Source organism: Chlamydotis macqueenii, chromosome Z (genome assembly GCF_036417535.1).
Source record: "Chlamydotis macqueenii isolate bChlMac1 chromosome Z, bChlMac1.mat, whole genome shotgun sequence".
Classification (NCBI taxonomy): Eukaryota; Metazoa; Chordata; class Aves; order Otidiformes; family Otididae; genus Chlamydotis; species Chlamydotis macqueenii.
The window spans coordinates 28,948,055-28,975,557 of record NC_141593.1 but is presented as its reverse complement, the minus strand read 5'-3'; the positions used below and the strand labels follow the sequence as shown (position 1 = coordinate 28,975,557).

Here is a 27,503-nt window from a genome sequence, read left to right as displayed (position 1 = left end):
GTCCTGTTCAGGTCAGGTGAACAGGGAGGTGGGAAAGCCAAGGGAAAAACTCTGACTAAAAACCCCAAAACCTCAAAAAAAGGAAAAAAAAAAATCAAACCACAAAACCCAAACTATTCCACCACCCAAACATTTACTACAGTATCAAGAGTCATGTCTCCATCCCAAGAACTCTCAAGCTCTCTTCTCTCCACTTGTCTTGTTCTCCTACACATACGGTCTGTGCCATTAGTGATTCCTTACCATACAAGTATTTTGATATTTCTCACAAGACCTTGGAAGTTGGCCAATCTGACAGAAGTAGCTACAGAATATACACATAAGACAAACATTCTGAAGAGAAAATTCAGAATCTTTTACTGAACATTCCATGCTCATTACTGTAATGCAGTAAAGACTATACAGGTACTAAGGCAGAATTACAAACCTCTATAGCAAAGGTGAGGAAGTATTTTTTAAAATCTTTAGGACTGCAACGAAGAACGTAGAAACCAGTCTGATTACCCGCTTTCTTCAGTTTACTGATAGCAAAGTCCATGCTATAGTAAAAACAAAAGGTTTAATATTGTATCATTTCAAAATTCAGAAACATCGAAGATTGGCCAATGAGCACTATCATCAGATACCTAATACGATGACAATTCAAACTATCAATTTTTTACAGCTTCCTTTAAGTTAATCTTTTTGTCCTTTTATTTTCCAATATTTAGGGTGGCTGCTTATGTAGAGAGCATTATATTAAAAATTCTTAGTACTGAAAAGACCACCATTACTTAATTGAAAAGAAATCTTACAGTCTAAAAAACCATATTCCCCTAGGCTTATGATACAATTTTCAATATCCATTATGGAAGAAGCTGTAATAAAACTGCCTAATAAATAAGCTAAAATTAGCAAAATATTTGTGTGGGTGGAAAAATGTGGGATTAACTTGGAAAAGGGCTAACAAGAAAGAGGAGTTGAAATAAAACATGATTTGTTACTATAAGAACCAATTTCCCCTTAAACAAGCCTTGCTAACTGACTATTTCTGTCCATCTCAGGGAATGAGGAACAGAATGGCTTGGAAAGGTCTAGTCTCATTGCATATCCTTCTAAACAGCCCTAAATAAAGGTCAATTAGCACTAGTCATTACTCTAAGAAATGTTATTACAACTGTATAGGCCTCCATGCCTGTCCTCCTTCATCTCTTCCGAAGGTTACAGCACCTATCCTCTTTCTGTCATTGGGAAATTTACAGAAATATTCTGTGTTAGCTGAGTAGGCAGTGCTAGCTTCATGCAACGTATCTTGCATGGTATAAAAGACAAATATATGCATCCAGCTTTCGAGCTTTCTGTAGCTAAAGCAAATACTAATTTTATTCTACCTAACGAAACATTTCTAAGCTCCCAAGTGTGCTTCTGCAAACAATAAACAATACTATATGAACTGTTAAAAAAAAAGAAGTTTACAAAATTTTAAATGAAGGTACTAAATTCTTCGTCAAAACCATGTCCCACAATAAAGAAAGCAAACAAGGAGACAACATTCCTTAAAAACAAACAAAACGTCCAATTTACATGGCTAGTCGTTAACTGCAATCCTTGCCCAAATATTAAAGAGAGCGCTATCTGAATTTGCCTTTTTCCCCTTGGCAAGTCAGCTAGTATAAGTGCTAAAGGCTGCAGTGAAAGCATGAGATCCCTGGTCTACGATACTGTATGTTGCTGCCATGGTAGTGACTACAACTCCTTAAAATCAGCATCATCACTTTGCTGCCTGTCTCATTTGAAGAAAAAAAAAAAAAAAATTAGGGGAAGAAAATTTAAACCAGATGTCCTGGTTCTGGCCAGGATAGAGTTAATATTTACCTGAGCTGGGTGGAGAACTGAAGCTGGTAGCCCCTATGGCTGGGATAGTTAACTAATTAGCTAACAGCTGGGGTTAATTTACCCAAATTAGCCAAAGGGCTATTCCATCCCATCTGACATCATGCTCAGTATATAAGTGAGGAGGGTGCTGAAGGGAGGCCCCCTGCTACTTGGAAGAGACTGGATGTGGAGATCTGTTGTGAGCTATTGTACTGTGTGTTCCATCACTGTCTTGTTTTCTTCTGTCATTACTGTTAAATTTACTTTTTGTTCAATCTCAACCCGCGTGTTTGGTTTTTTTTCTGGTTTTCTTTTGTTTGTCAAATCTCCTCCTATTCTCTCGGAGAGTGGGGGGAGTGAGAGAGAGACTGCGTAGTCTGGTCCCCGTTGGGGCTGAACTACGACACCAGAATATTTCCATTTATTTTTTGTAATACATCAAGAAGGTATCGTATTTTGCTAAGTGAAAAACAAGAGGGAAATTGTAAAGCATTTTATGTTACACAAATGTAATAAATACACATTTCAAGACGTCCATCATGGTCACCATCAACTAAAGTTCATCTTTCAAAAATAATATCACCTTGTTATATTGCTAAAAATTGCTTACAAAATTGGTCCATGGCAGTTGCTTTGGATATTTTCAAGGACTGATGGTGGTGCTACTTCTTTACAAAGATAATGGTGAGCATCCGCAGTTAATCTGTAATATCCATCAATTAATGATACAAAGGAGAGAGCTTCTCTTAATGACTGAAATTCAGCTTCCTGTTATATTGCCAGGGAAGATGGGGGTGGGGGGAGATGAGAGAGACAGAATATGAGAATTTCAGTTTTTAATAGGCAACACAAAATTCCTGAATATTGTAATGGTATAAAAGACAAATATATGCACCCATCATAGATATCCAGATTGTTTTTTTATTACTGTTTGTACAGTTCTACCTTCCTGGTGCCACGCAAAACTTGTTAGTGATCGTCAGTGTTCAAAATTAAACTCAAACCAAACCAAACTACCATTAAAAACCCCCTTACTCTAAATATATGAAACAGCAGAGGAATACTGACTAGAGGGAACATTTGAAAGGGAAAAAATGAGTAAACACAACTCAGTATGGCAGAAACCTACTGCAGTGGCACCACAGTGTTCATTTTTTTCCTCAAGAAAAGCCTCCACTTATCAAAGATTCATGGGGTTGCCTTCAAGTAGCAAAGAAAAATCCCTAGAAAAGTAGCCGGCTGAAGATTTAACCGGAGGTCAGCAAAAATGGCATCCTGAGCTGGATCATAGGTAGAAGCTGAGCTTTAACTACTATTGAGAGAAGTGCAATGGATGGAAGCAGGGAGAAGAATAATGTGGTCAAAGGAAAACGGGGTGTGGAAAAGGTCGGTGCAGAATACAGGCTGTCTTTACTCCAAGAGAAAAGCGTTACTCTACCATCTACAGAGTCACACTAGATTCCATTCAGTAGCGTAGCCCAACAGAACAGGCTTTAGCACGTGCCGCTCAAGTTTAGCCATGATACTGGGGACACAGTTAGTGGCTGAACACAATTCCTTGGCAAGTTCTTTGCTAGACAGCTGTCTTAGCTAGACAGCTAGTGCTTTTGATCATGTCATAATAATTTGTTTGGGGTCTTCAAACTCCTTATCAAAAGAGGACCTGGAAACAACTATCCTTCCAGTTGTTTCAACACAATGAGAAAACCGATGCAAACATCTGACCTAGAAACCCAGAAATTTTAATTAATGCATGTATCCATGTATCCTAAAGCCGTGCATTTCTATAATTAATTCTACTAGTTGTGTAAGAGGTTAAACTAAATCACGAATTCTAATTTACATATCAGCTAATTCTGGTGCATAAAGTGTCCACAGACACATACACATCATAAGCAAAACAGCAGCTACTGCACTTTTTCCTACTCTGCCTTACTCTTTAGTAGCTTCTTTAGACAAGCTGTTATGAAGTCACTTTTACCCTCAGAAGCGCATGCAGTCAAGTACCTAACTACTGCTACTTAGAATTTTTAAAGATAATTTTAGTGACTCAAGACTGAGGAATCCTCCTTCACCAATCTGAAATATTGTTATGCTCTCAGCATCATAGATGTACATCACAGATATTCCAGCTACTCTTATGCTTCAATAAAAAGTCTTGAAAAAATTTCTGATTCTTAACAGGTCATTAATCCTGTGCCATTAATGCAGGAAATGAATGTGAATCACAATTCTACTATAAATGAACGTAAACCATATGGCTTTTTTCAAAAAAGCATGATTAGAGAGACAACAAAACTAGTTAATGCTTACCAAAATATTTTCAGAATTTTAAAAAATTATTTTTATACAAAAGTAGTACGTAAGCTATACACAGCTTTTTCATGTACACACGTGTAGAAGAAAGCTGTCCCATCACACAAATGCCTGAGACTTGGGAGTCCTGAAGGCCCACAGATCAATCACAGAGATAAAGGAAGAAACAACTTGTACTGGGTTTCTGTGGCAAGGTTTTGGTAGCTGGGAGCTACAGAGGTGGCTTCTGTGAGAAGTTGCCAGAAGCTTCTGCCATGTCTGACAGAGCCAGTGCCAGCTGGCTCCAAGACAGACCCACTGCTGGCCAAGACTGAGCCCATCAGTGACAGTGGTAGAACCTCTGTGACAACAAATTTAAGAAGAGGAGGGAAAAAAATGCTGCACAATTGCAGCCAAAAAGAGAAGTGAGGAGACATGAGAGAAACAACACTGCAGACACTAAGATCAGTGAAGAAGGAGGGGGCTGAGTAATGTTGCTCCTGACAGATTTCCCGGCAGCCCGTGGTGCAGCCCATGGTGAGGGCCAGCTGTCACCCTGAAGACCACAGAGGAGCAGAGATCCACCTGCAGCTCATGGAGAACTCCACGCTGGGGTAGGTGGATGGTCGAAGGAGGCTGTGGCCCCATGGGAAGTGCATGCTGGGGGAGGTTCCTGGCAGGGCCTATGGACCCATGGAGACAGGAGCCTATGCTGGAGCAGATTTGCTGGTAGTATTTGTGACCCTGTGTAGGACCCCTGCTGGAACAGTCTGTTCCTGAAGGACTGCACCCTGTGGAAGGGACCCACACTGCGGCAGTTTGCGCAGAACTTCAGCCTGTGGGAAGGATTCACATTGGAGAAATTTGTGGAGGACACTCTCCCGTAGGAAGGGCCCCATGCTGGAGCAGAGGAAGAGGGTGAGGAGGACGGAGAGGCAGAGATAGTATGTGATGAACTGACTGCAACCCCCATTCCCTGTCCACCTGTGCCGCTAAGAGGAACGAGGCTCAGAAACTCAGGAGTGAAGTTGAGCCTGGGAAGAAGGGAAGGCCACGTGGAAGGTGTTCTTAGAGTTCGCTTTATTTCTTATTACCCTACTCTGATTTGATTGGTAATAAACTAAATTAATTTTCCCAAGACGAGTCTGTTTTGCCCGTGTTCGTAATCTCTCCCTGTCTTTATCTCAACTGTATTATTCTGTATTTTTCTCCCCCCGCCTCTCCGCTTGAGGAGGGGGAGTGAAAGAGTGGCTTGGTGGGCACATGGTATCCAGCCAGGTCAACCCACCACAAAACTATGTGACAGTTACACCTGCTGGAAAGCCTGACTCAAGTGCAATGCTGGAGTTCAAACTAAAACAATTTAACTTTTTACATTCATGTCTAAAATACTTTCTTAAGATCTTCTTAAAAGAATTTTAAACTGTAAAAGCAAAGACATTAATTTTGTTCCAATACTCATTTTCTGTGTATCATCATTCTTTCAAAGCACTTTGAAGCCTTTTTTAATATTTTAGTCACTGGCAGACAGCTTACCATGACACCATGGAAACAGTATGCTTGATAGCTAAAACCACAGACTCAGGTTTAAGACTGCAATGAAGAAAAAAACCGATCTGTATATCAGAAATTACCCTCAGCTATAAAAGCCTATTTCTATTTCTGTCCACGCACGGAGTTTTGAATACAAAAGACCATCGGTATTCCAACACTGCTCATACTGCTGAAATGCAGTTAATTTTAACTCATGCTTCATTAACATGGTAATTGGTTATACAATACTATAACTACTACAGCAATCACACAGTCTGCTCAAAGCAACAGTTATTTGAAAAAAAAAAATAGCAAGCAAAGTAAACAGACCAGATTCTTGCTGTCTTGTTTGTGAATGGTGACAATTCTTCTCTCGCTGGAGCCTTCTTGGCTTGCTTGTTTAATGCTGACATCAATGATATCAGGAAAATCACAGTATGTTTGTAAATCCTGCAATAAATATTGTTTATAGAATGTCAGTAAAAACATAAATAGCAACTAAAAAACCCCATCTATTTGCAGCATTAGAATTCCAACAACTCTGAACTTGTAAGCTAGCAACAAAGAAGGTCATAAAACCTTAAATATACCATTAAAAACAAATAAAGGAGTTTTGTGTTTATGGGACCATCACTACGAGCATCAATTAAAAAAATGTACAAAGACCCAGGAACCATAAGTGGAAATATTCATATACAGGTTGGAGGGTTTTTTTATTGTAGATATTTCTTTGCTGTATAGTATTTTGTGAAGACTAACAATGGAAGATTTTTAAAAACCTTTTGGCCAGCTTTTTTTTTGGGTTTTTTTTTGAGAATCTATTATTAGCATTCTGATTAAAGAGGTTTAAAAAGCCTGTCAACAATCCAAAATGTCATGGCTTTATTCACAGTGACACAAGCTGCAAAATGTGTTACCAAAGAGACTGATGCAGTATGAATGAAGAAAGGGTCTAAGAAAAGGTTCTGCCATCAGCCATGGTCATCACTGACTAGGTAACTTGAAGCACCAATCCTAATTACATGGGAAAACCAAGATATTTTCCTTTGATAGTACGTTCAGGTAGTTTTAGATACTATGACATTCTGTACCACTTCATTCAGTCTTTCACAAGTTAAATTACACTGTCATGTAAATCATACTTTGTTTTGTTTTCAGTAGAACTTCAGATGCTAACTAACATGCTTAAATAAGGGTAAATTTATCTATCTAAAACTATTCTTACAAAGCAAACAGATTTTATCCAAGTCAGAATACCCCATTTATATGGCTGCAAGCATATCCTAATACATGAACAGGCTCATACATAATCATAATCAAAATTAATCATAAACCTAATACGTAATCAAGGCTGTAAGACTCAGTGCGTATCAACTAGAACAAATCATCTCAAATGCACTGAAGGCCCTGAAACTCTATTTCTTCATCTTGTTGTTGGAAATGTGCACCAGCAAAACAAATTTCTTCACCATCTACCCCATGTGTCATTCCTGTCTTAAAAAAAAAAAAACCCAACAAACTTTGTTTCAAATCAGTATCTTAATAAAGATTCATCAGTATAGTTTGCTGAAACAAGAGTTATGATCACATTTACAAGCAGCCTTATTCATTTACTAAGTTTTCATAACAAACTTTATAAACGGTTTCTGTACCAGCGAAAATACATGCAGCCTGCACCAAGCCTCTGTCAATAAGTGGGATGATACTACTATTAATTATGACAAAATAATTTGGCAATCTCTATAGGAAATATGATCAGTTTAAACACTACTCTTACTAAGGGCTTGGTTGCCAGGCCCAAACAGCATTATATGCATAAATTTTGTACACCTAAAACTAGAAATTGCAAAATCTGTCATTTATGTTAGGTCCTGGCAGAGCAACTAGCACTTACAAGTAACTTAGGAAAGGCAGAGGGCTCATACATAAGAACTACGAACGAGGTAACTGGACCTAACATCAATTTACAAATAATCTAAGAACATCACACTTTAAAAATCTGGGTATGTAATCAGATTTTTTCTTTTTAGCTAAGTATTAAAAAAAAAGAATCACTTTTACAAATTATTATAGCTTACTGTAAAAATACAGTCTTTCATAGTTTGGTTTTGACTGCTGTACATTATGCATCAAAATTACCAAACTAACGGGTGCAATTATTTTGGAAAACTGACACACACTCCACTTTGCCTTTAACTTTACCTTTGGAAAATTCCCACACTCTCAATATATACTGCTATGAGTATGTATCAGATTCCAGTAAATTTGACAAAATGCACAGTCACACTGGGAAATCACACACAAAAGAAAGAATAATGATAAGTAAAAATGCGACAGCACATTATTACTAGCAATTACTGGAACCACTTAGCATCTAATTGCTGAACAAAGAGCATATGGACTCTGCAGTCACAGAAATGTCAGCTGAAATTTGCTAGCTCAGACACTGTTAGGAATCTAACTGCAGCAGGAAAGAGATATAGGGAAATGTACCTGGTTTACGGAGTCCTTAAAACCTTGCTTTCAAAGGGAATTTGGGGAATTTGCGCATTTTAACCTACACCTGGGGGTAGGGTCCTTACTTTTCCCCATTGATTTTTTTTACAGTAATGAAGGTCCAATGCTGATTTTTTCATTTGGCCCCTCCTCACTAAACAAAACCACAACATTCCAGCACAGAAGTATTACATGTTCAAGTATTAATTTTCTTCTAATACTCTGATAAAAAACTAATTTTAAAATCCTGCACTGTTTAAGTAAATACATTTCTGTGAGCCTCAGCCATACAAAAACTGTATCATCACCGTGACGTAAAATTTACCCACCAAATTTACTTGGGGTAAATCAGAATTTTTAACATAAGCTAATCACTCTGTTAATTATTATTATTACACAATTATTAAAATAATAAAAGAAATTACCTGCTCTGCCAGTGTCTCACTGTCTTTAAGTTTTCCTCTTAAGCACTGAATTCCACCATTTCCAGTTATTACAATGGTTGCAAAACTTTCCTCTCCGGAAGGATCTCCACCAGGTTCTTTTACTTCAAAAACCTCTGAATAGAAGGCAGACTGAAGGGTTTCCAGATTTATGAGATACTTAAGTTTCAGGTTTCTGGCAGTAGCTTTGCATTGGCCAAACTGTTGTATAAATTTGCGGAACCTGTACCTTATTCTTTTTCGTGTCAAAATGTGGTAGTCTTGGATTTTTGCTCGCACACATTTAGGCAAAAACATTTTGTAGCTGCAAACACATAACCAGCAAAAACAAAACAAAACAAAATAAAATTATCCATTATATCCAGCGAAGATAGTAAGTTCTGTGCTAAACAAGTCAACACGAAAATATATTTTCCTCTAAATGTAACATTCTTTGAAGTACAGGATAACAAGGATCCTTTCTTCAATCTGTAGTATGTTCTTTCAAACACAGCCCTGCCTTTTCTTCCATTTTTCCCCCTCACTTGGTTTCAACATATATCACATCATGCATTTTCCTTAAATCCTGACATGTCTGCTCTAGTGATTACTGAAGTTCTGAGGCAAGGCAGCAGAAGTTACATAGCTGCTTTGTTTGATATAGAAGTTGGAAAAAGGATACTGCACAGACAGACAACTGCATAAACAGAGGACAGATTCCCTGGCTGAAAATACAGGTGGTAGAATACAATACTGTGGTTGGTTCTCAGTGAAGTTCATATATCGAAGTCCATATTCTATCAAGGGGCAAAACATTAGTTTGTCACCTGCAATCACCTGGCCAGTTCGTTGTCTCATTCTCTTTTTCACTCCTCCTGCTACATTTCATTAAAAGACAAATATCAAGCATTAAGTATACCATGCAGAGACAGACATCCCTCAGCTGGAGTGGAAACCGATCAGCTTGATAAACCAAAGTGAATTTATAAACTCAAGCAAGTTTAGCAGAGATCAGCCTAAGATGGTTAAGAGCCTGGAGTACAGGACCACGACAGAAGAGGCATAAGGGATCTTGATTTGTTCAGCGTGGATAAAAGAAGGTTCAAATAGGGTGTTCTACTAATAATCCTCAACTAACAGATGGTTATGGAGAAGGGAATTAGACTCTTCTTAGACATGCAAAGTGAAGCACAAGAGGCACCAGACGCACAGTACCACAGAGGAGACTGACGAGATACACAGAAAAATCTTCCTCAATGAAGATCATCTATAGGTCAAAGCTGCGTAGAAATATGGTGGAATCTCCATCCCTGGACATTTTCAGAACTTGACTGGACTGAGTAACAATATAACTTTGAAGTTGGTCCTGATCTGAACACGGGGTTGGATTTGATGACTTTCAGAGGTCTCTCCCATCTCAAGTTATTCTTTACATCCTTTCCCACATGAGTAGCTGCTGCCTTAACTCTCATTAAAAGAATCAAATCCATGTACCCAAAACCATGAATAGCTTTCTATTAATTTCTAGTTTACACTATAGGTAAGCTTATGGAATTATTATGCTAGAATAAATCAAATGCCAACAGCTGAACATCTCCTCCCAGATGCTAATGTGCAAAAATATTGGTTTTAGATAGGTGTGATACAATTATGGAGTCACCTGACTGAATTGTAAATAGCAAGTGGGGTTTGGTCCTTTTCTTTGGCCACTCTCATCATATCCAGAACAGCCATTCCAAGGCATTCTTCTTGCGTTTCGTGAGTAACAGGCATCTGTATCCATCCATTCAAAAAATCATCTCGCCACTGAGAAAGAGGAATGTAAAAAAGTAAATTAAAACTGTAGCACTACTTCTCATCAGTAAAAGTTTTTTGGGGTGTGTTTTTTGGTGTTTGTGTTTTTCGGGTTTTTTTTAAGACTGCATTCTTCTGAATGAACCTCTTTTGTCTACAAAAAGCTGCACATGTTCACAATGGATACCAGCTACCATCATGCTTAGAAATACTGTTTTCAAAATATTTTCATTTCAAATCTGTGTTGGTTTTGTTTAGTCAGGGTGCTACGGTGGCAGCTTTCTGCAAGAAGCTGCTACAAGTTTCCCCTTCGTCCAATGGACTCAGCCAGGTCTAGGGCAGACCCACTGCTGGCCAGGGCCAAGCCAACTGGTGATGGAACATTCAGTGATATCACCTCTGTGACAACGTATTTAAGAAGGGGAAAAAAAAACAAAAAAAAAAGTGAAGAAGCAGAAGTAGGGGGCAGAAAGGGGGAGGCGCGAGCCTTGTGGGCCTTGTACCCTCTGGCCTCCCGTCAGGCGGCCGTCTGCGCCTGACTTGGCCCAGCCCAGCTGCAAGAAGCGATGAGAGGAGATGCAAAGAGAACCTGAGAGACGTCTGCCTCAGCTGATTGTAAAGAATTTCTTGTGAGAGGAACGGCTGCAGATGTCAAAGTTAGTGAAGAAGGAGGGGGAGGAGTAAAGTTACTCCTGGCAAGATTCCCCTACCACTCATGGTGAAGACCATGGTGAGGCAGGCTCTCCCCCTGCAGCTCATGGAGGCCCACTGAGGAGCAGAGATCCACCTGCAGCCCGTGGAGAACCCCACGCTGGGGCAGGCGGATGCCTGAAGGAAGCTGTGGCTCATGGAGGGCCTGTGCTAGGACAGCTGGCTCCTGAGGGACTGCACCCCGTGGAAAAATGACTCCACACTGGAGCAGTTTGTGAAGCACTGTAGCCCGTGGGAGGGAGCCCACGCTGGAGCAGGGGAGGAATGTGAGGAGTTCTTCCTCCAAGGAGGAAGGAGTGGCAGAAAATGATATGTGCTGAACTGACCATAACCCCCATTCTCTATTGAATGCTGCTCAGGGCCGGGAGGGAAGTAAGTAGCGATGTGAAATGAAGTTAAGCCTGGGAAGAGTGAGGGGTAGGGGGAAGTTGCTTTTGTTCTCTTCCTTATTATCCTGCTTTGGTTTTAATAATAAACAAATAGTTTTCCCCACGTCAAGTCTGTTCTGCCCATAATGGTAACTCCCTGTCCTTATCTCAAACCTCAAGCCTTTTTGTTATGTTATCCCTCCCCTATTCCCTTGGAGGGCAGGAGGAGTGAGTGAAACTGCATAGCTTGGTCCCAAGTGGGGCTAAACTACAACAAAATCTTGAAAGGTCCATATGGGGAGGATGTCATTCTACATTATGTCAATCTGAAATGAAAGTCACACTGAAAGACTTCCACATGGCAGTGGTAAAAGAAAGGAGCTACACACTTTCAGTGCTCTCTCCATTTGAACTTCAGCTTTCCAAGTACACAATATGGTATGCAATTTAATTTTCATTTTGAGTGGGCTTCAAGCTGTCAAAAGAAGCTACACAGTTACTACCACAAGATGTGAAAAGTAATAAATACTAACAACCTTTACCAATCTGCATTAAAAAAAAATCAAGTAAATCATACCTGTGCAAATAGGTAAGACATGACAAGATCATCAAGAACAGGGCTTTCTGTACCTCGAAGAATGCCATACCGATATGCTCTGCTGGTGCCATTGCAATACCAGTGAGGAAAATAAAACCTATGAGGAAATAGTTAAGCAAATATCAAAAACCAGATTCTTTCATGTATCAACATCAGATATCGCTATCATAAACATGTAATTAGTGTTGATTTGGAGGACCAATATGAAGCACCAGTTAGTCAGTGGAAGGCTTTGCCTTCAGTTCTTGGTGTCTTAAAGCAGAGTGTCTTAAAACATTTAAGCAGAGTGACAAGTTGTACTGGTAGGAACAAGGAGCTCTGCAAAGTTAACCTCACTAATCAGAATATAGAGGATTTTGTGTTACTGCCTTCCAGTTTCCTTTGAGACAGTGTCTAAAAAAACACTCGGGTTACATTATGCAATGTAAATAAACAAAATCTTTTACATAAGGAAAACCGTGACTGTAGCTTTAGGTGTCCATATTAAAAAATCAAGTCAGATAAAATGGCTCTGTTACAGACATCTGCCTGACTACACAGGATAATTACTTCGCATTGCAGAACAGTCACTAATTTCAAACAGGCAAGCACAGAGGAGATGACTTGTATCACTTGTAGTGTTATTAAGAAAAACACTATTTTTAATTCTGCTATATTTTTTATTGTTCACTTCTTCAATCTGACACAGCAAACAGAGTATATAGACAATCAATAAAATATGTTATTAAGACCTAGTCCAATAATTTTGATTCTTTTATCTATGTTTTATCCAGATATCACCAACACTCTGCCCATAACTTCTTAGAGAAACTATTGTTCAACTAAATAACTTATTAGTTTTGTTTTCGTATATTGTTTTGTTTTACTAAGAAAAGTGCGTAACATTTGATTTAGATTACCTTATCCGGTAAATTAGGGTGAGTCTGGTTGCTTCATCCACATGGAAGATGTGATTTGGGGGATACCACATTCTCTCTGTTTCACTCATGAGTGCAAACATGTTATGATACACTGGCATGATACCTAAACAAAGAACAGAGAAATCAACATTTATAGGAAATTGTTTTCACAAAGAATCAGTCTTATTAAAAAAAAAATATATATATATATAGTGGGTTAGAAGTAGGAGACTGACACGTTCTCCAACTATGCATTGCACTGCTCTATCACTGTCAACAGCACTGCAATCATTATCTTATAAGCTGCAGTCTGTTTTTGTTGGTTTTTTTCCTCATTCTTCCTTTATGTTCTCTAACTGTAGACTGTGTTCACCTGTTATCCTACACTTTGCTGTTAAATTACAAGATTTCCTCTGTATAGCATTTAATACAATGGCTTCTTAGCCTCTCAGTTTAGTAACAGGTAACAACAGTACATTATCTTCTTCCTTACCTTTTCCAAAAACAGATCTAGGCATTGATTTTGAGATTTTAGACTAATAAAAAATTGTAAGTAAGGCAATAGCAAGAAAGTGATCACAATTAGGACAACTACCTGCCATTTACATCTTAGTACCTCTGCTGAGAACTAAACCAAACATATGTTGTTAATTAAACAAAACTGGAAAATATTTTTTCCCCTCAACAATTCAGGATTGTTTTAATGAGAATTGACAAGAAATCCTACTTAATAATGAACTACGGAAGTCAGCTGAGCATCAACTGATCACTCAGCATCAATAGCACCAGAATTTTAATTTGGCTTTGGGGATCCCAGTTCACCATGCTGCCGTGTTATGCATCCATGTGATGTCAGTACTACTATCTGGAAAAGAGGTTAAATGCCTGAGAACTGACAGCACAAAAGGATGAACTTCAACCACTGACAAACATATTTTGAAGACAGGAGAAGATACAGGTCTAGAGGTCAGAGAGTAGGATGAAAATTACAGTGTGAAAGTCACATTAGATCATAATGAAAGAAAACTATGCTTACATTAAAGCAAGACAGGGGAAAGAAGGCAAAAAATACTGAAAAATCAATAGATAAGACAAAAGTAACTTAAAATGACATTAAGAAACAAAAGAATTCTGGGAAAAGATAAAGTACTCCAACCCTCCCCAAAGACTTAGAACGAAATCATAGACATTCACACAAGAAATCAAGGAAAAAAAAAAAAATCCCTTATTTATTTCTTTCTGTTCTGAACATCTAGGTAACTACTGAAGGAGGCAGACTTAAATTTCTTTCATCACGTCTAAAGTGCACGTAAGATAACCAGTCAGAAATAACTAATCAACTCCCCACACAAAACTGCATATGCTTGTGGAACAAGAAGTAATTTAGTCTTAAATAACAACTAGCTTATATTTGTTACAAAATAGGGTTTGTTTCTGTAGGGAGCCAGTAAGAGGACTAAGAACAAGAGGTCTATTGTGCAGATGTCAAACTAAATTGCTGGAATCTACAGGCTAATCATCTCATACTTGTTCAAACTAAAGCTCACCAAAATATACCACAACTACAGCTCCTAACACATGATTTTCTATGAAAAGGAACCATACACTTACAGGAAACTACAGAAATGGAAATAATTATGTGAAGTAACCAAAGAGAAATCAAAACTAAACAAAATCCCCAAAGGAATAACCCAGAAGAGATCTGTAACTGAAGGATTTGCTGTAACTCTAGATGTTGCAAACTTTTGATGCAGTAAGAGATATTATGATCCAGAGATTTGAGAAATACAAAATTAACTCCATTCTGTAGCTAAAAGAGAAATCTACTGCATGCAACCAAACATGGTTCTTATTTGATGTGTGAAGTGGGATCAACTAGATTACATTACAGATCAGTTGTCTATAAAGCAATACAACTGACTTCGCAGTTTTAAGGCTGTGTGGCATCTGTATCCCAAATAATTTCAGATCAATTACAATGCAATACATGCAAATCATCAACCTATTCAGGATTCTATCCAGATGCTAAACACCATTCAAGGCAACATTGAATATTTACCTAGTCTCATGAACACAGTTCCCCTAAATATTAACAATCCCATATAAGCACAGTGAACAAGAAAAGATTTCCAAGCAATATTCTTAAATTCAAATGTTAAGCTGCCATATTTCACTAAATACATTACAGACAACATCACCCCCCTGCCTCTCAAACCAAACCCACAGATATTTAAATTCAGATTGCATCATTGCCATTCTGAAAAGAAACTTTAACTGAGGAATTTCCCCTAAAAATCAGAAATGTTGGCATTAACACCCCCCCCGCCCCAATCCTCTTTTTTATCTTTCTATGTATGAAAAGTAGACTATGCTGTCATTCATCCCTCATACTTTAGCATTTGTAATTCCAAATGGTAGCTTGCACCTTTCACTGCCAGTGCTCAATAACATACAGATCATATGTGTTTTTCAAAATAAGGAGTTACACTTTTTTTTCTTTTTCCCTCCCCCTTAAGAATTATGCATCTGTGCCAGAATATTGCTACACCTGAAAAAGTTCAATGATCACACAAACAGAGCAAATCCCCTATTAGAGTCTTGAAAATTATCCACAAAAGTCTGATGAAAGCAGAGAGGCCAGAAACCTCTATTTTCATGCAATTGTTGCCAGCACTATTAATTGCAGGGACTTTTCAAGTGAATGATACCTGTAGTATTTAAGTATTTTCTCAGGAAACAATGAAAACCAAAGGAGTGGGGGTGGGGTTGTAGATGTAGATGCTCCTGATGAAGCCTAGACATGCCAACAATAGTGAAAACTTGTGAGAAACATATTTTCAACACCAGTAAAATCAGAAAAGCTGTTCACAACAGGTACTAGAAAAACCTCTCCTAGATTTCTGCACTGCACTAACCATGCTATCAAATCAACCAATGATGAATTATGAGATAGTGACCCAGACATAATAAAGCAGAATTGTTCTCCACTTTGCTTCTCCAGCAAAGGCTATTAAATAAATTTTCTAGTCTATTGCAAAGACAAAAACATGACTATCTCTTGGCAAGTATTATCTAGTACACAAGGCTAAAAAAAATGGAGCCTCATCATGTTCAACAGACTGTAAAGTAGCATCACAAAAGGCTGTAACACGGCAGAAGTTTATAGCTCAAACTTCTACCTCAAGCCTAGAAAAGAATGATTTGCGTAGTAGTTTCTTCCTTTCCTCATTGTGATTTTAGAACTCCACATCCAGACAAGTCACACTACTTCATTTACCCTGAAGCAGCTAAGGAAATACAGTTTTTCTATATTTTCTCCTTTGTTGGCATTAGATACTCTTTCACCCACACAGTATTGCTTTCATTAGGTAATGTCCCTCTGTAAAGAAAGAAAAAAAAACCCAAAACCAGATACTGTAAATCACAAAAAGCCATGACACCACTATGAGATGTGGAAGCCATACTTAGCCTACAGTAGAAATAGCATCTTATGAAATCGTAATCTCAAGGATATTAATAAGTCAGTAGACATATACAGATGAAAGCAATCACTTGCATGGAATTAATGATTAAAAACAACTAAACAAAATCCCAGATTTTAAAAGTTCAACACAAACACTACTCAGTCCTCTCACACAACTGTAAACTAAACTACCTAAACCTCAGGAAGTCTTGCACACACCAGATGGAAAACTGCTTGTCTTTTCTTACCTAAAAATAATATCTTACCCTCATATTTCCCGAACTCTGACACCACATTCAATGTTGCTATCCTGCCAACAAAATGTTTTCTGCATAATCAATGCTCATCTTTCCCTTCCTGACAACACAGAATTGCCTGGAGTTTTGACTGATCGATCCCTCACCCTGGGGTGGTGTGTGTGTTGTGTGTGGATTTTCAGGAAGCTATCGCTTCAGAAAAAAAGAAACAAAACAAATCCCCAAAACCCCACAATGGGCCATTATAATCAGTGATAACCTTGAGTCACGCGTATTCTGGAAATTCAGTATGCTAAGGATAAACCTGCTTGAAATTCTCTAGCCACTAACAAGGAATCTCCTCTGAACCATACAAGCAAAGAGGTACTATAGATTATTACAGTCATCATATTACGCAGTCGCTCCCTTGAAAATATCTAATTGACTGCAGACGCTTTCAGTGCTTAGTCACTTTGGTACAACTAAAAATTCTCTTCCATCTTATGGCTTTCTGGGAGGCACCAACAGTTGTCAAGGAAAGTACCATGGAACTTCCAACCTATTTGCAAATCAGATGGGTGAGAATTAAAAGGTTCCTGGATGGAGTTTCAGGATATCAACAAAAAAACCCCAAACAAACAAACACAGAAGCCAACAAATTCAACGTCTTGTCTTAACTGCTAGCTGCCTGTAACTCAGCAACCCACTCAGGACTATCAAACGGGTTCCCTCTTGGGATTCTGGCTCCATTAAAAAGTTAAGATTTCAGGATTTAACGATCCTAACAAAGTGGGAGAGTGGAAATCTGAACAAAAGCCTGTCAGAAAGTAGACAAATAAAGTCAGATACGTCCTACAGAAATTTAGGGTTCATATACATCAGAGGAACAAGTCACAGCAAAAATGCAAGATGTTAAACAAAACTATGCTCCTTGGTTGACTGTGCCAAAACATTTTTCAGTGTGCTATTTAAATGCTGTAGTTACATTTAAAGCCACGGGCTCTGCATAGTTTACTACTGACTTATTAAGATTTTCAAGAATATGGCACAAATTTATTTCGCTAACACCAGACCAATGTTTTGTTTATAATTGTAGCTGTTTTAACTGTGATTCACAAACCCACCTGCCTAGTGTAATATAAAAATATCTTTACTTTGTTAACTTCAATTCAGTAAGAATTTGGATTATACATACAAGTGATGCATATCTTTTTACTCATATTATTCAGCCAATGGAATAAATCAACAAATTGTTCATTTAAAAATGAAAAGAAAATAATTTTTTCATGTAATACTGGTCTTGCATACAATGTATGATTCTGGTAAGTTACAGTGTACAGTCCACAGTTGGTTTTTTTTGTTTGTTTTTGGTTGTTTTTTTTTTTTTTATTACTTTGCTGATACAAACTCTCAAATCCACTTACAAGAGACTGGGCAGTATCTTATTGCAGAATTATTGGCACAGCATAGTTATAATAATATGGTATACAAAACATACTTCTCTCCATACACAAATAAATACATCCAAGATTCAAATCCAAAGACTTCAGATGTTCCCATAGTCTATATCAGATTTACCTAGACCACAATAAAATTCAGTTCATGTTATTTTCAATTTCATCCATTACTTTTAAACACAGTTTTCCATTTTTTTAAATGTAATTTACACTTTGAGTAAAATAAAAATTACAAACAAAGTTTATCATTATTCTGTAAATAATAACATTTATTTATTTTATAAAATATCACATTAAGCTTGCATTATCACTCTCTCACATCAGCTCTGGTATTATTTGTAAACTGAATGTAAAAACATTTTTTTAAAAAGCTTAAAAGAAATTTAATTTAAGACTTTGAGAGAGAGGAGAAAATAAAAGGGTTTAAGATCACAATTTGGGAAAACAAATCTCTGATACTGAATTTAGAAGACATAGGTAACAGGATGATTCTGTAACCACTAGAACAATTTCTCTGTTGTATTTCATTTCCACCATCAGTTAGTTCCTCTAATACCACTTTCTCTCTCAGGCCGAGAGCAAAGACTTCCCTTGGTTTTGGTGTGACATTTGTAATTTTTACATGGCAATTAACATACTAGTTAACATAACATAGCTGAACCATGACACTGACTAGTCAATTCAAACTTAATTTAAAGACACTTCATTTATTCTTGCATTTCTGTTTAGAAAGCGTTATACTCAGTTTCATGTTCAGACAGTTTTCCATATAACAATACAAATCTACGAAGCGTTTCATATTTATTACATTTTTCCAAAAATGAAAAGTTGTTTTTAAATAAAATAAGAAACAGCTTAGATTCTGCATGCATGCCTCAAACTGGTACATAACTACAGAATAATATTTAGACACACTAAGAATTTATATAGCCAATACAACAGATCTAAACTCAAGTCAGCAAAGACTAGAAAACCTTTAATTGTTTGAACTGTGTAAAAGGTATATAACAAGACTGTCTTTGTAACTGCTGATGTTTGCCTAGATCCAGCCCTGCTTCCAACCAATAACAAACTGTCGTACTTTAAAGTAACCAGCTCTGCTATCGAGAGATCTAGCAATGGCTCAGATCACAAAGTTCACTAACAATTACCAAGTCTGTTATATTTCGGACAAGCCTACTACCTGAACCACTCTTTATGAAGCCTTCTGATTCATAGCTAACTCCCAAAAGACTACTCTTGCCAATAGAAACATTATTTAACTGTGCATGTTTTGCAGACCTACGTGTTCTGACGTAAACCACAAAACCTCTTAGAAAAAACAGAAAATATAAGTGGTACCTTGTGATTTAAGCACTAATAACTGTTACGAAAGAGAACAAAAAGCTACAGCCATTTCAGCCTTTTCCACCAATTTAGAAAGAAATGATGTTACAAATTCCTTTGAGAAAAAGGTTGTATAATATTGCCAGAGTAGCTATCAGGCAGAAAACACTCTTCAAAGGACTTTGTCTACCTCTACAAGGATAAAGGCTTAACACGACAAAACATTTTATTTATACAAGGAAGTATAAATCATTACTGATATACTTTTCAAGCTCTAGTGAAGAACACTGAAACAATAGAAACAAATACAAAACAACTTAATAAGGACCACTATTCATACAAAATTATTTTTTAAACAGTCAAGCACAAAAGCACACATCTAGGAGCTAGATAATAGCCATACCAGCAAAACAGAAACTGGCACCCCAGAAAGCTAGAAGCATTGAGAAGGGTTAGTGAGGTGTGACAAAACAAGCAACAGAGTATGAAGTCTTCAGATGATGTAATGGGAAACAAGACAAATTGGATTTTAGGATTAGCAGGAACTAGATTTCACAAATTGGTGACGCAGGTGAGAGGAATATCATACATTTTCCTCGGAAACTGGACATACTGCAGAAGACAAACAAAAAATTAAAACAGTAACAGCATTCAAGCGGAATAAAATCAATCAAGTTAAGTTTTATCAAAAAGAAGACCTGAAGATAATTTCATTATGGAACATGAATATCTCCCTGGGATTGGTGATGGGGAAAGAAGAAGAAAAACGTAACCTGAACAAACATCTGAAAACTGAAGCAAGGAAAATTCAAACCAGAGGAAAAGGAAGAGAAAAGGTGGACAGATCACCAATAATAATAGAAACAGCTAATCAAACTAACAAGGCAGTAACTATTCCAGTGAATTCAGACTAGGTTGGGAGATTTTCTGGAAGGTGAGCTTTAACTAAGTGATTCACTGGAAGAGAAACTGAAAAATTTGGGTTCAGATGATATGTTATTCCCTGTGCACCTTCCCCTGCCCCCTCAAAATCCAGTCAGATAGGAAGCAAAGGAAGCAAGGAAGCAATGCCAGCTGATGACACAGTATATTATTTGAAAGACCATGTCATTTTAAACATACTGAATTTGATGAATACAAGCTCCCATCAGTTTAATATTCTGACAAGCTGGTACATGAACATTTAAGTTAAACAAGCATTTTTTTCACACCATTATCTAGTAAAATTGTTCTCTATTTCATTCCCTCAGCAATACTTAGTGACTACAACAGTATTTATATACATAAGAATATTTAACTACTGTCTAATGTAAAAATTCAGTACACCACTTCAACACTCAAAGTGAACAACATCCTCCCTGAACGAACCTTAAACACTTTTAAATGCTGTACCCAAGGGTATGAACTAAGCTGACAAACCTAAAAGAGGTCAAACTGAAGCCCAAAAAACATGGGCTTCAGTGTTAGGAAATCTATCCTTATTACAGAAGTTAGTATGGGTGTATTTTCTAAAGTGGGGGGACAATACATATTTTTTTCTTCAACTGGAGGAAAGAGACTATAGAACCTTGGGGACACAGTGGAAGACAACTTGAAGGTCTTGACTTGAATCACTATCAAAAAGATACCTTAGCTTCAAGAACATTCTCAGGTCCATCCACCAAACTCAGACCTAGGGGGTCATTAGAGCAGCAGAATCTCACACAGCTAAAACTCTGTAAAGCTCTAAATACCACTTCCTCATGTTCTCTCAGAATGAATCCTGGGCAGTGCTTCTGCTGAACTCATTACATGTGCTTAGCTGCCTAAAGCTCTCATACTACCTGAAAAGCAACTCTACAAACTCAGATCTTAGTTGGACTCTACCACACCTAAAGAACTCAAATGAACAATGGAGCCTAAACCTTTGTGAAGGAGTCTTTGTGAAATTAGCATATGCAAGCAAATTATCAACTCACAGCATTGCACTCAGTCAGTACAAGACATTCAACAGCACAGAAAAAAAAAACTGACAGACCCCTCCCAAAAGTTGTCATTAAAATCATACTTTAAAACAGTATAGCAATCAAAAGACAAAAATCACAGAAGTGTAAGATGTTTGGAGGTAATAAAATGTACAGTCGGAGTCAGTAGTTTCATATTTGTGACCCACTGTAAAAGAAAGATTTGGAATTACAAGCTTTTCTTTTAAATTCATTTGCACCTGAAATGCAAATCTGTAGTTGCAAAGCTAAAAAAGAAATCCGGTCTTGTACCACTGACAGCCCAAAAGAAGATATGGAGAGACTATGCACATGTGTGTGTGCACACATGCATGAGGAAATAAAAGTCAGTCACTTTAATATCTAAAGTTTATTTGAGTTAATTTTTAATTCACAAATTCAACCTAGTTTTGTAATGAAAGGCAGACACATGCACAAAATGCATGCTTGAATTACTTTACTACAGGTCTCAGCACTTGTTCAGGTTAAACTCTGGGTAAACGTAACAAGTCAAAGGCATTCTTAGATATAAATAGTTTATTTATTTCAAATATACCACCTTGTCATTTACTCACTTCATTTCCTAATAAATTATAAAAAGCATTAACCACACAGACAAGCAATCATGTTATATCTAACAGAACAGTTTCCATCTGCAAAGTGATTAAGCATTTATGATATATAATATATGCGTAACTTCCAGGGCCAATCTATTTTGCAGGGTTGTATCAGAAAATAATTCAAGCTATTTCCAGCTCCTGCTATGATTTAACTACGCAAATACATCTCAGCTCAATGAAGGAAAACTTCCAGGTAAAGAATAGTATACCCTCAAATTATTGGAAAAAATATAGCAGTTACTTGATTATAATCTTGGTTTCACAACCATTCCAACAGGAACAGTTTTGCAGCCTGGTGCTATTTACTTCTGATAATGATCACTTCTGAAAGAACAGAGAGATCAGCGTTTCAGATAAAATGCTACCATTTTGATGAGCTCTGGATTATTAAAAGCTTTCTTGCATTAAGTTGAATTTCAGTCCATTAGGAAAATTGTTATGTATATACTCACCACAGGCTTTACAGGCAACAGCACAAATCTCTTCTGCAACATGTTCTCCAGCTGGAAAATGAAGGTAATCTCCTCCCGTCTTCCCAGGAGAATGATAAAGGTACACTTGAAGCAACGGTTCTGTCTGCTTGGGTGCACTTGTGTTCCCATGAATGTCACCATTCTGGTGAACAGTAGAAGTTGCTGTATCTTCCATATTTGTCATTGTAAGACAGGCCATTGTTCGTTTTGATTCTGCTCAGAGCATTTGCCTAAAAGAAACGTAAGAGCATACTTATTGACTACCTGTATTTGGCTTTGCCTGTAATACTGCTATTTAATGAGAGTACCATTCTGACACAGAAAAAAACATTAACAGCTGAGGACAAGGGAAGGGCTTGGAAGGTTTACTAAAAGTTGAGTTTCTATTTGATTTACTACATAGCCCTAGTCTGAAAAATAACAGACACTGTCAGGAAAAACAAATACATTAACTGAGAGTCCAACTAGAGAACATACTACCTGTCATGGGATTTTACACAGTGTGTGCTCACCTTCCAACTGAAACATACGAGTTACAGGTTTAACTATAACCAAAATAATTCCTTTAACAGCAGCTGCACAACTCATTATACTCCCAGTTTAAATGCAAAGATTGTTTTTAGAACTTACAAAACAACTAGCTAGGTCACAAACTGGCACTGATGAAGAGAAGGGTAGGAATAAAACCCTTCAGATTACTTTTACTCTTAAATAGACACTTAAAAGAAAACGTGTGAACCGAGTTGAGACTCTAAGTAAGCAGACTTGTTTTGTATTGTTTTGCATAGTCAACTGCTTTTGTTTATATTGAACTACGTTGCTTTATCACAAAAGATAAGCATGTTTGGCACATGATTTTTTGTAATTTTCTTCTCCTAATGACTATGAATGGGAGGACTTCCAAGACCTCCTCCTCTCAGACTAATCATTTAAGTCTATTCATAAGGCATCCAAGCTAAAAATCCTCTCTGATAAATGTAAAGATACTAATAACTCAATATACTGTCACAAGTATATTTGATAATGCAAAAAAAAAAAAAACCCAGGTTAAAAAAAAAAAAAAAAAAGGGGAGATTCATAGCATATTCCAAAAGCTAGTTGAAGAATGTTTTTGCTCTTCTGTGATGCCATCATAATTATAATCAGTACAATCCATCCTTAGGATAAAAGCTTTGACTTGCTTTTATTAAAACTGATTCCAAGTAACTATCAACTGGAATTCAGCACTTCATATTTTGAAAATGCAGAATAGGTCTAAACAAGACATGAGTTATAAGGATTTTATTTTTTAGAATCATAGAACAGCAATAAGGTCTTGCTGGGCTTTCTTTTCTCCAGGCTGAACAACCCCAATTCTCTCAACTTTTCTTCATAGAAGAGAGGTTCCAGCCCCCTGATCATTTTTGTGGCCCTCCTCTGGACTTGCTCTAACTGGTCCATGTCCTCCTTGTGCTGGGGACCTCAGAGTTGGATGCAGGACACACAAGTGGGGTCTCAAAAGAGCAGAGCAGAGGAGGAGAGTCATACCCCTTGACCTGCTGGCCATGCTTCTTTTTATGGGATATGACTGGTGTTCTGGGCTGTGGGGACACATTGCCAGCTCATGTCTCATTTTTCATGTACCAATATCCCCAAGTCCTTCTCTGCAGGGCTGCTGTCAATCCATTCATCAGCCAGTCTGTACTGATACTGGGGACTGCTTCAGCTCAGGTGCAGACCTTGCACTTGACCTTGTTGAACTTCATAGGGTTCACAAAAGCCCACTCCTCAAGCCTGTCAAGGTGTCTCTGGATGGCATGGCTTCACTCAAGTCCATCAGCTGCACTACTAGCTTCATGTCATCCCTAAACTTGCTGAGGGTGAATTCAAACCTGCTACGTTGTTGCCGAAGATACTGAACAGTTAATAAAGATATTGAACAAGAAAATGTTTTTGTTTAACTTAAAAATACGGGTTTTTTGCATAGTCAACAGCTTTTGTTTACATTGAACTATGTTGCTTTACCATAAAAGAGCTGTTTGGCACACTTTTTTTTTCCAATTTTCTTCTCCTGACTAGATTACTGAGGAAAGAAGAGTGTATGACTATACATCTATGTGGGCTAAAGATGGGCTTGTGCAACAGAAATGGATCACCACAGTTAAGTCAGCAGAAAAAAAGGCTAAACACCTTAAAGGAGGAAAACATTAACTTCATGAGCCATGCAACTGACAAAAATATTAAATTACACATATAAGAGGATAAAACTGTGCTACCATGATGGTAATTCTAGGGGCAAGAAAAAAAAAAAGAGAAAAGTGCATGATTTTATTTCTCAAACTAAGCAACACAAAGAGTCAGGGCATCAGACACATATAAATCTGAAATTCTAGCTGCAACTGTCACTCACTACATTCCTCGGGCCCTGATCTAGGGAGGCATATAGATTTCCTATGCTTCATTCATAGAGCCAACCACCTTTAAATGAGAAGTTTTGTGGTTCCAGCTGCAAAGGCAGCACACAGGTAACCAGTGTTCAATTAAGGAAAAAAAAATGCATTTCTCTTAACTCATCAAGGAATTTATGTTTCTTAGAAGAAAATAACCACTACATCCCTAGAGACATAATATTTAAAGGATTTCTCACTACCTTTGTCAGCAATATGTAAGATAGAATGTTTGTGTTCTACCACTTGCTTATACGAAACATTCACAGTTTTAATCTACAGAGGAAGCCTTCTTTAACTACCACAGTAATTTTTCTAAAATACTGTAATATTAATCTACGTGTTTTCAGAACATATTTGAGTATCATTTTCTGGGGTATACAGAACAGATTTGTTACCATACTGTAATTAAAAAAGAAATCTGTGTTTGTGTAAAGAATGTAAATGTTCATGTAAATAATTCCCACAGCTGTATAAAAGGATTTAATATAGCCAGAAGGGAACTTTTATAGGTAAGTTACTCACAGTACCACAGAGGTATCCACTTACCAAAAAGGACCTATGTATCCTGTTCACACACATCTGAAAGTGGATTTTGGACATAATCAAGACTCAGCGAAAATGAAAAATGGCCAGTCTGTTTATAGAGGTAATAAGAACGTCTAACAAAATCTGGGTGGAATATAAACATCTTGATTTTGAGATCAAAGCTACTAACTACAAAAGATCTGATTCTGGTATTGATGAACAGAGAATTTGATCCAATATGATTATTTTAATGTTCCTAATCTGGTTAATATTTCAACTCGCAGCTTCTAAAGGATGAGACTAATCATTTCTCCATATCACTCTAAACACAGTCATCAGCATCTACAATGCAACATGTCTACATGCAATTCTCTCTACCTCCAGTGCACCTAACTGAGGATTAATTTCACCAGCCACACTGAGCTGCACCAGTTCATATGATTCTTTTTACACCAATCAAGAATAAATTAATTAATGACATTGAAAACCACCACTTATACAAGAAATTTTATTAAAATGCAGAGGACTTACAAAATCCTCATGATTTAATAATATGCAGCATTCTCAGCTCCATTCAGAACAACAGTTTTCCTTCCTATGGACAACTTGAGCTATGGGCTTTACCAGTTTTGCAAAATCTAAACCCTCTTCTTGAAAATAATCCTCCCTCACCTTCAGTTTATGTCTTTTTTCGTTGTTGTTGTTGTGGGCCTCTAGGGAAACCTCCAGGGCTAGGATCTTAAGCCACACCACTTCAAACACACAACTTTGGAGGTTAAAAAATCAGAGCATTCTCTCACTCTAGATAAATCTCTGGCTATTAATTACCTTTTATCACTTGAGAAATCTCTGTATGAAACATGAGAGTGATGAAGCCCTTTAAATAAGCACATCACAAGTCACCCCCTTGCTGCTGGTATCCACAGGAGGTCAGACAAAGCAGGCGCACACGCAGTGGTGGAACATAATGTATCTGCAATAGAAAGACATTTATTATTAAGAAAAATTAATGGTTGTGAGCAATACACAATGCATCATTATTTAACAATTCACATCTGTGTTTAGATTCAGATAGAGTGATCCACTCCTATCTCATTTGCCCAAATTCCTGTCTTCTTTCCAATAACTTTTTAAATTTAGGGTTTTTTAAATACAAAGTTTAAATAAAATTAATTTTTAAAAACATATTTTTAGTACTATCAGGGACTGCTCCTCAGTTCCAGCAAGAAAATAGTGTACGAAACACACACCTTACCTGAAATATAATTACCAACACTTATTTTGCACACTTTTGCACCAATATTTCTATGCACATACAGAAAAACACTATGTTTTTCTTTTCTGTGGATCAGTTTAAGAAAACTGTTGATAGCATTACATGAAGAAAAGATAAATGAGAAAGGAAAAGGAATTGCAAAAAGAGACATGGTATGTTCACTTCATGTAGTAACACTCCCTTTAGTTAGAATAATTGATTCTATTTGAAAAGTAACAACAGTCACTCATTTCAAATTCATGTGTTAACACCAAGCATCTTGCAGCAGGAAGGACAAGGGCACACCTACCCTTGCTCTCTTTGCACAACATTTCTGTGGTTGCAAGAAACACCATTTCAAAGCACTTAAGCACAACAGCAGCTTCCTGCATCAGTGAAAAAAATTATAAATTCCCTGTTATCACCCTCCCAATATAGGAGAGGGCCTACTAGAGAAGCAAAAATGGATTTCAAAACTGAATAGAGGGAAAAGAAATACAATGGAAGTTCAAACTGGGCAGAACTAGTTTTATATTTGATGACTCTTCAGACAGAAATCACCCTGGACAGGAGAGAAGATAAGGAAATCAACACAGTTTCCTCAGCACCATGTGCTGTCTCTACAGAGTCTATCATCAATACCTCAAGAAAAAGGACCCATCTCAATTCAGCTTCTCTCCCCACACAAGTCAGACTGTTATGGCAATGATTAGCATTTCTCCCCTTGCAATACTGGCTTTAGAGATAAGCAATTTTGCCTCGTTTGG

At 37.3% G+C, this 27,503-nt stretch overlaps 1 protein-coding gene across 11 annotated transcripts in view; it reads right to left on the bottom strand.

Moving 5' to 3' along the window:
- Positions 1–27,503, bottom strand: part of JAK2 (Janus kinase 2) — a 106,090-nt gene that overhangs the window by 37,086 nt on the left and 41,501 nt on the right. For 9 of the 11 annotated variants that reach the window (XM_086771502.1, XM_086771497.1, XM_086771500.1 and 6 more), the window contains 9 exons: positions 26,310–26,454; positions 22,507–22,757; positions 12,971–13,094; positions 12,051–12,168; positions 10,261–10,406; positions 8,604–8,925; positions 6,013–6,132; positions 2,465–2,622; positions 428–539 (listed from right to left, as the gene is read on the bottom strand). In XM_086771502.1, the coding sequence (XP_086627628.1) occupies positions 428–539; positions 2,465–2,622; positions 6,013–6,132; positions 8,604–8,925; positions 10,261–10,406; positions 12,051–12,168; positions 12,971–13,094; positions 22,507–22,726 (1,320 nt within the window). In that variant the 5' untranslated portion in view covers positions 22,727–22,757; positions 26,310–26,454. Of the gene's footprint in view, positions 1–427; positions 540–2,464; positions 2,623–6,012; positions 6,133–8,603; positions 8,926–10,260; positions 10,407–12,050; positions 12,169–12,970; positions 13,095–22,506; positions 22,758–25,502; positions 25,591–26,309; positions 26,455–27,503 lie in introns of all 11 variants that reach the window. The other 2 variants (XM_086771505.1, XM_086771506.1) reach the window with 2 other exon arrangements.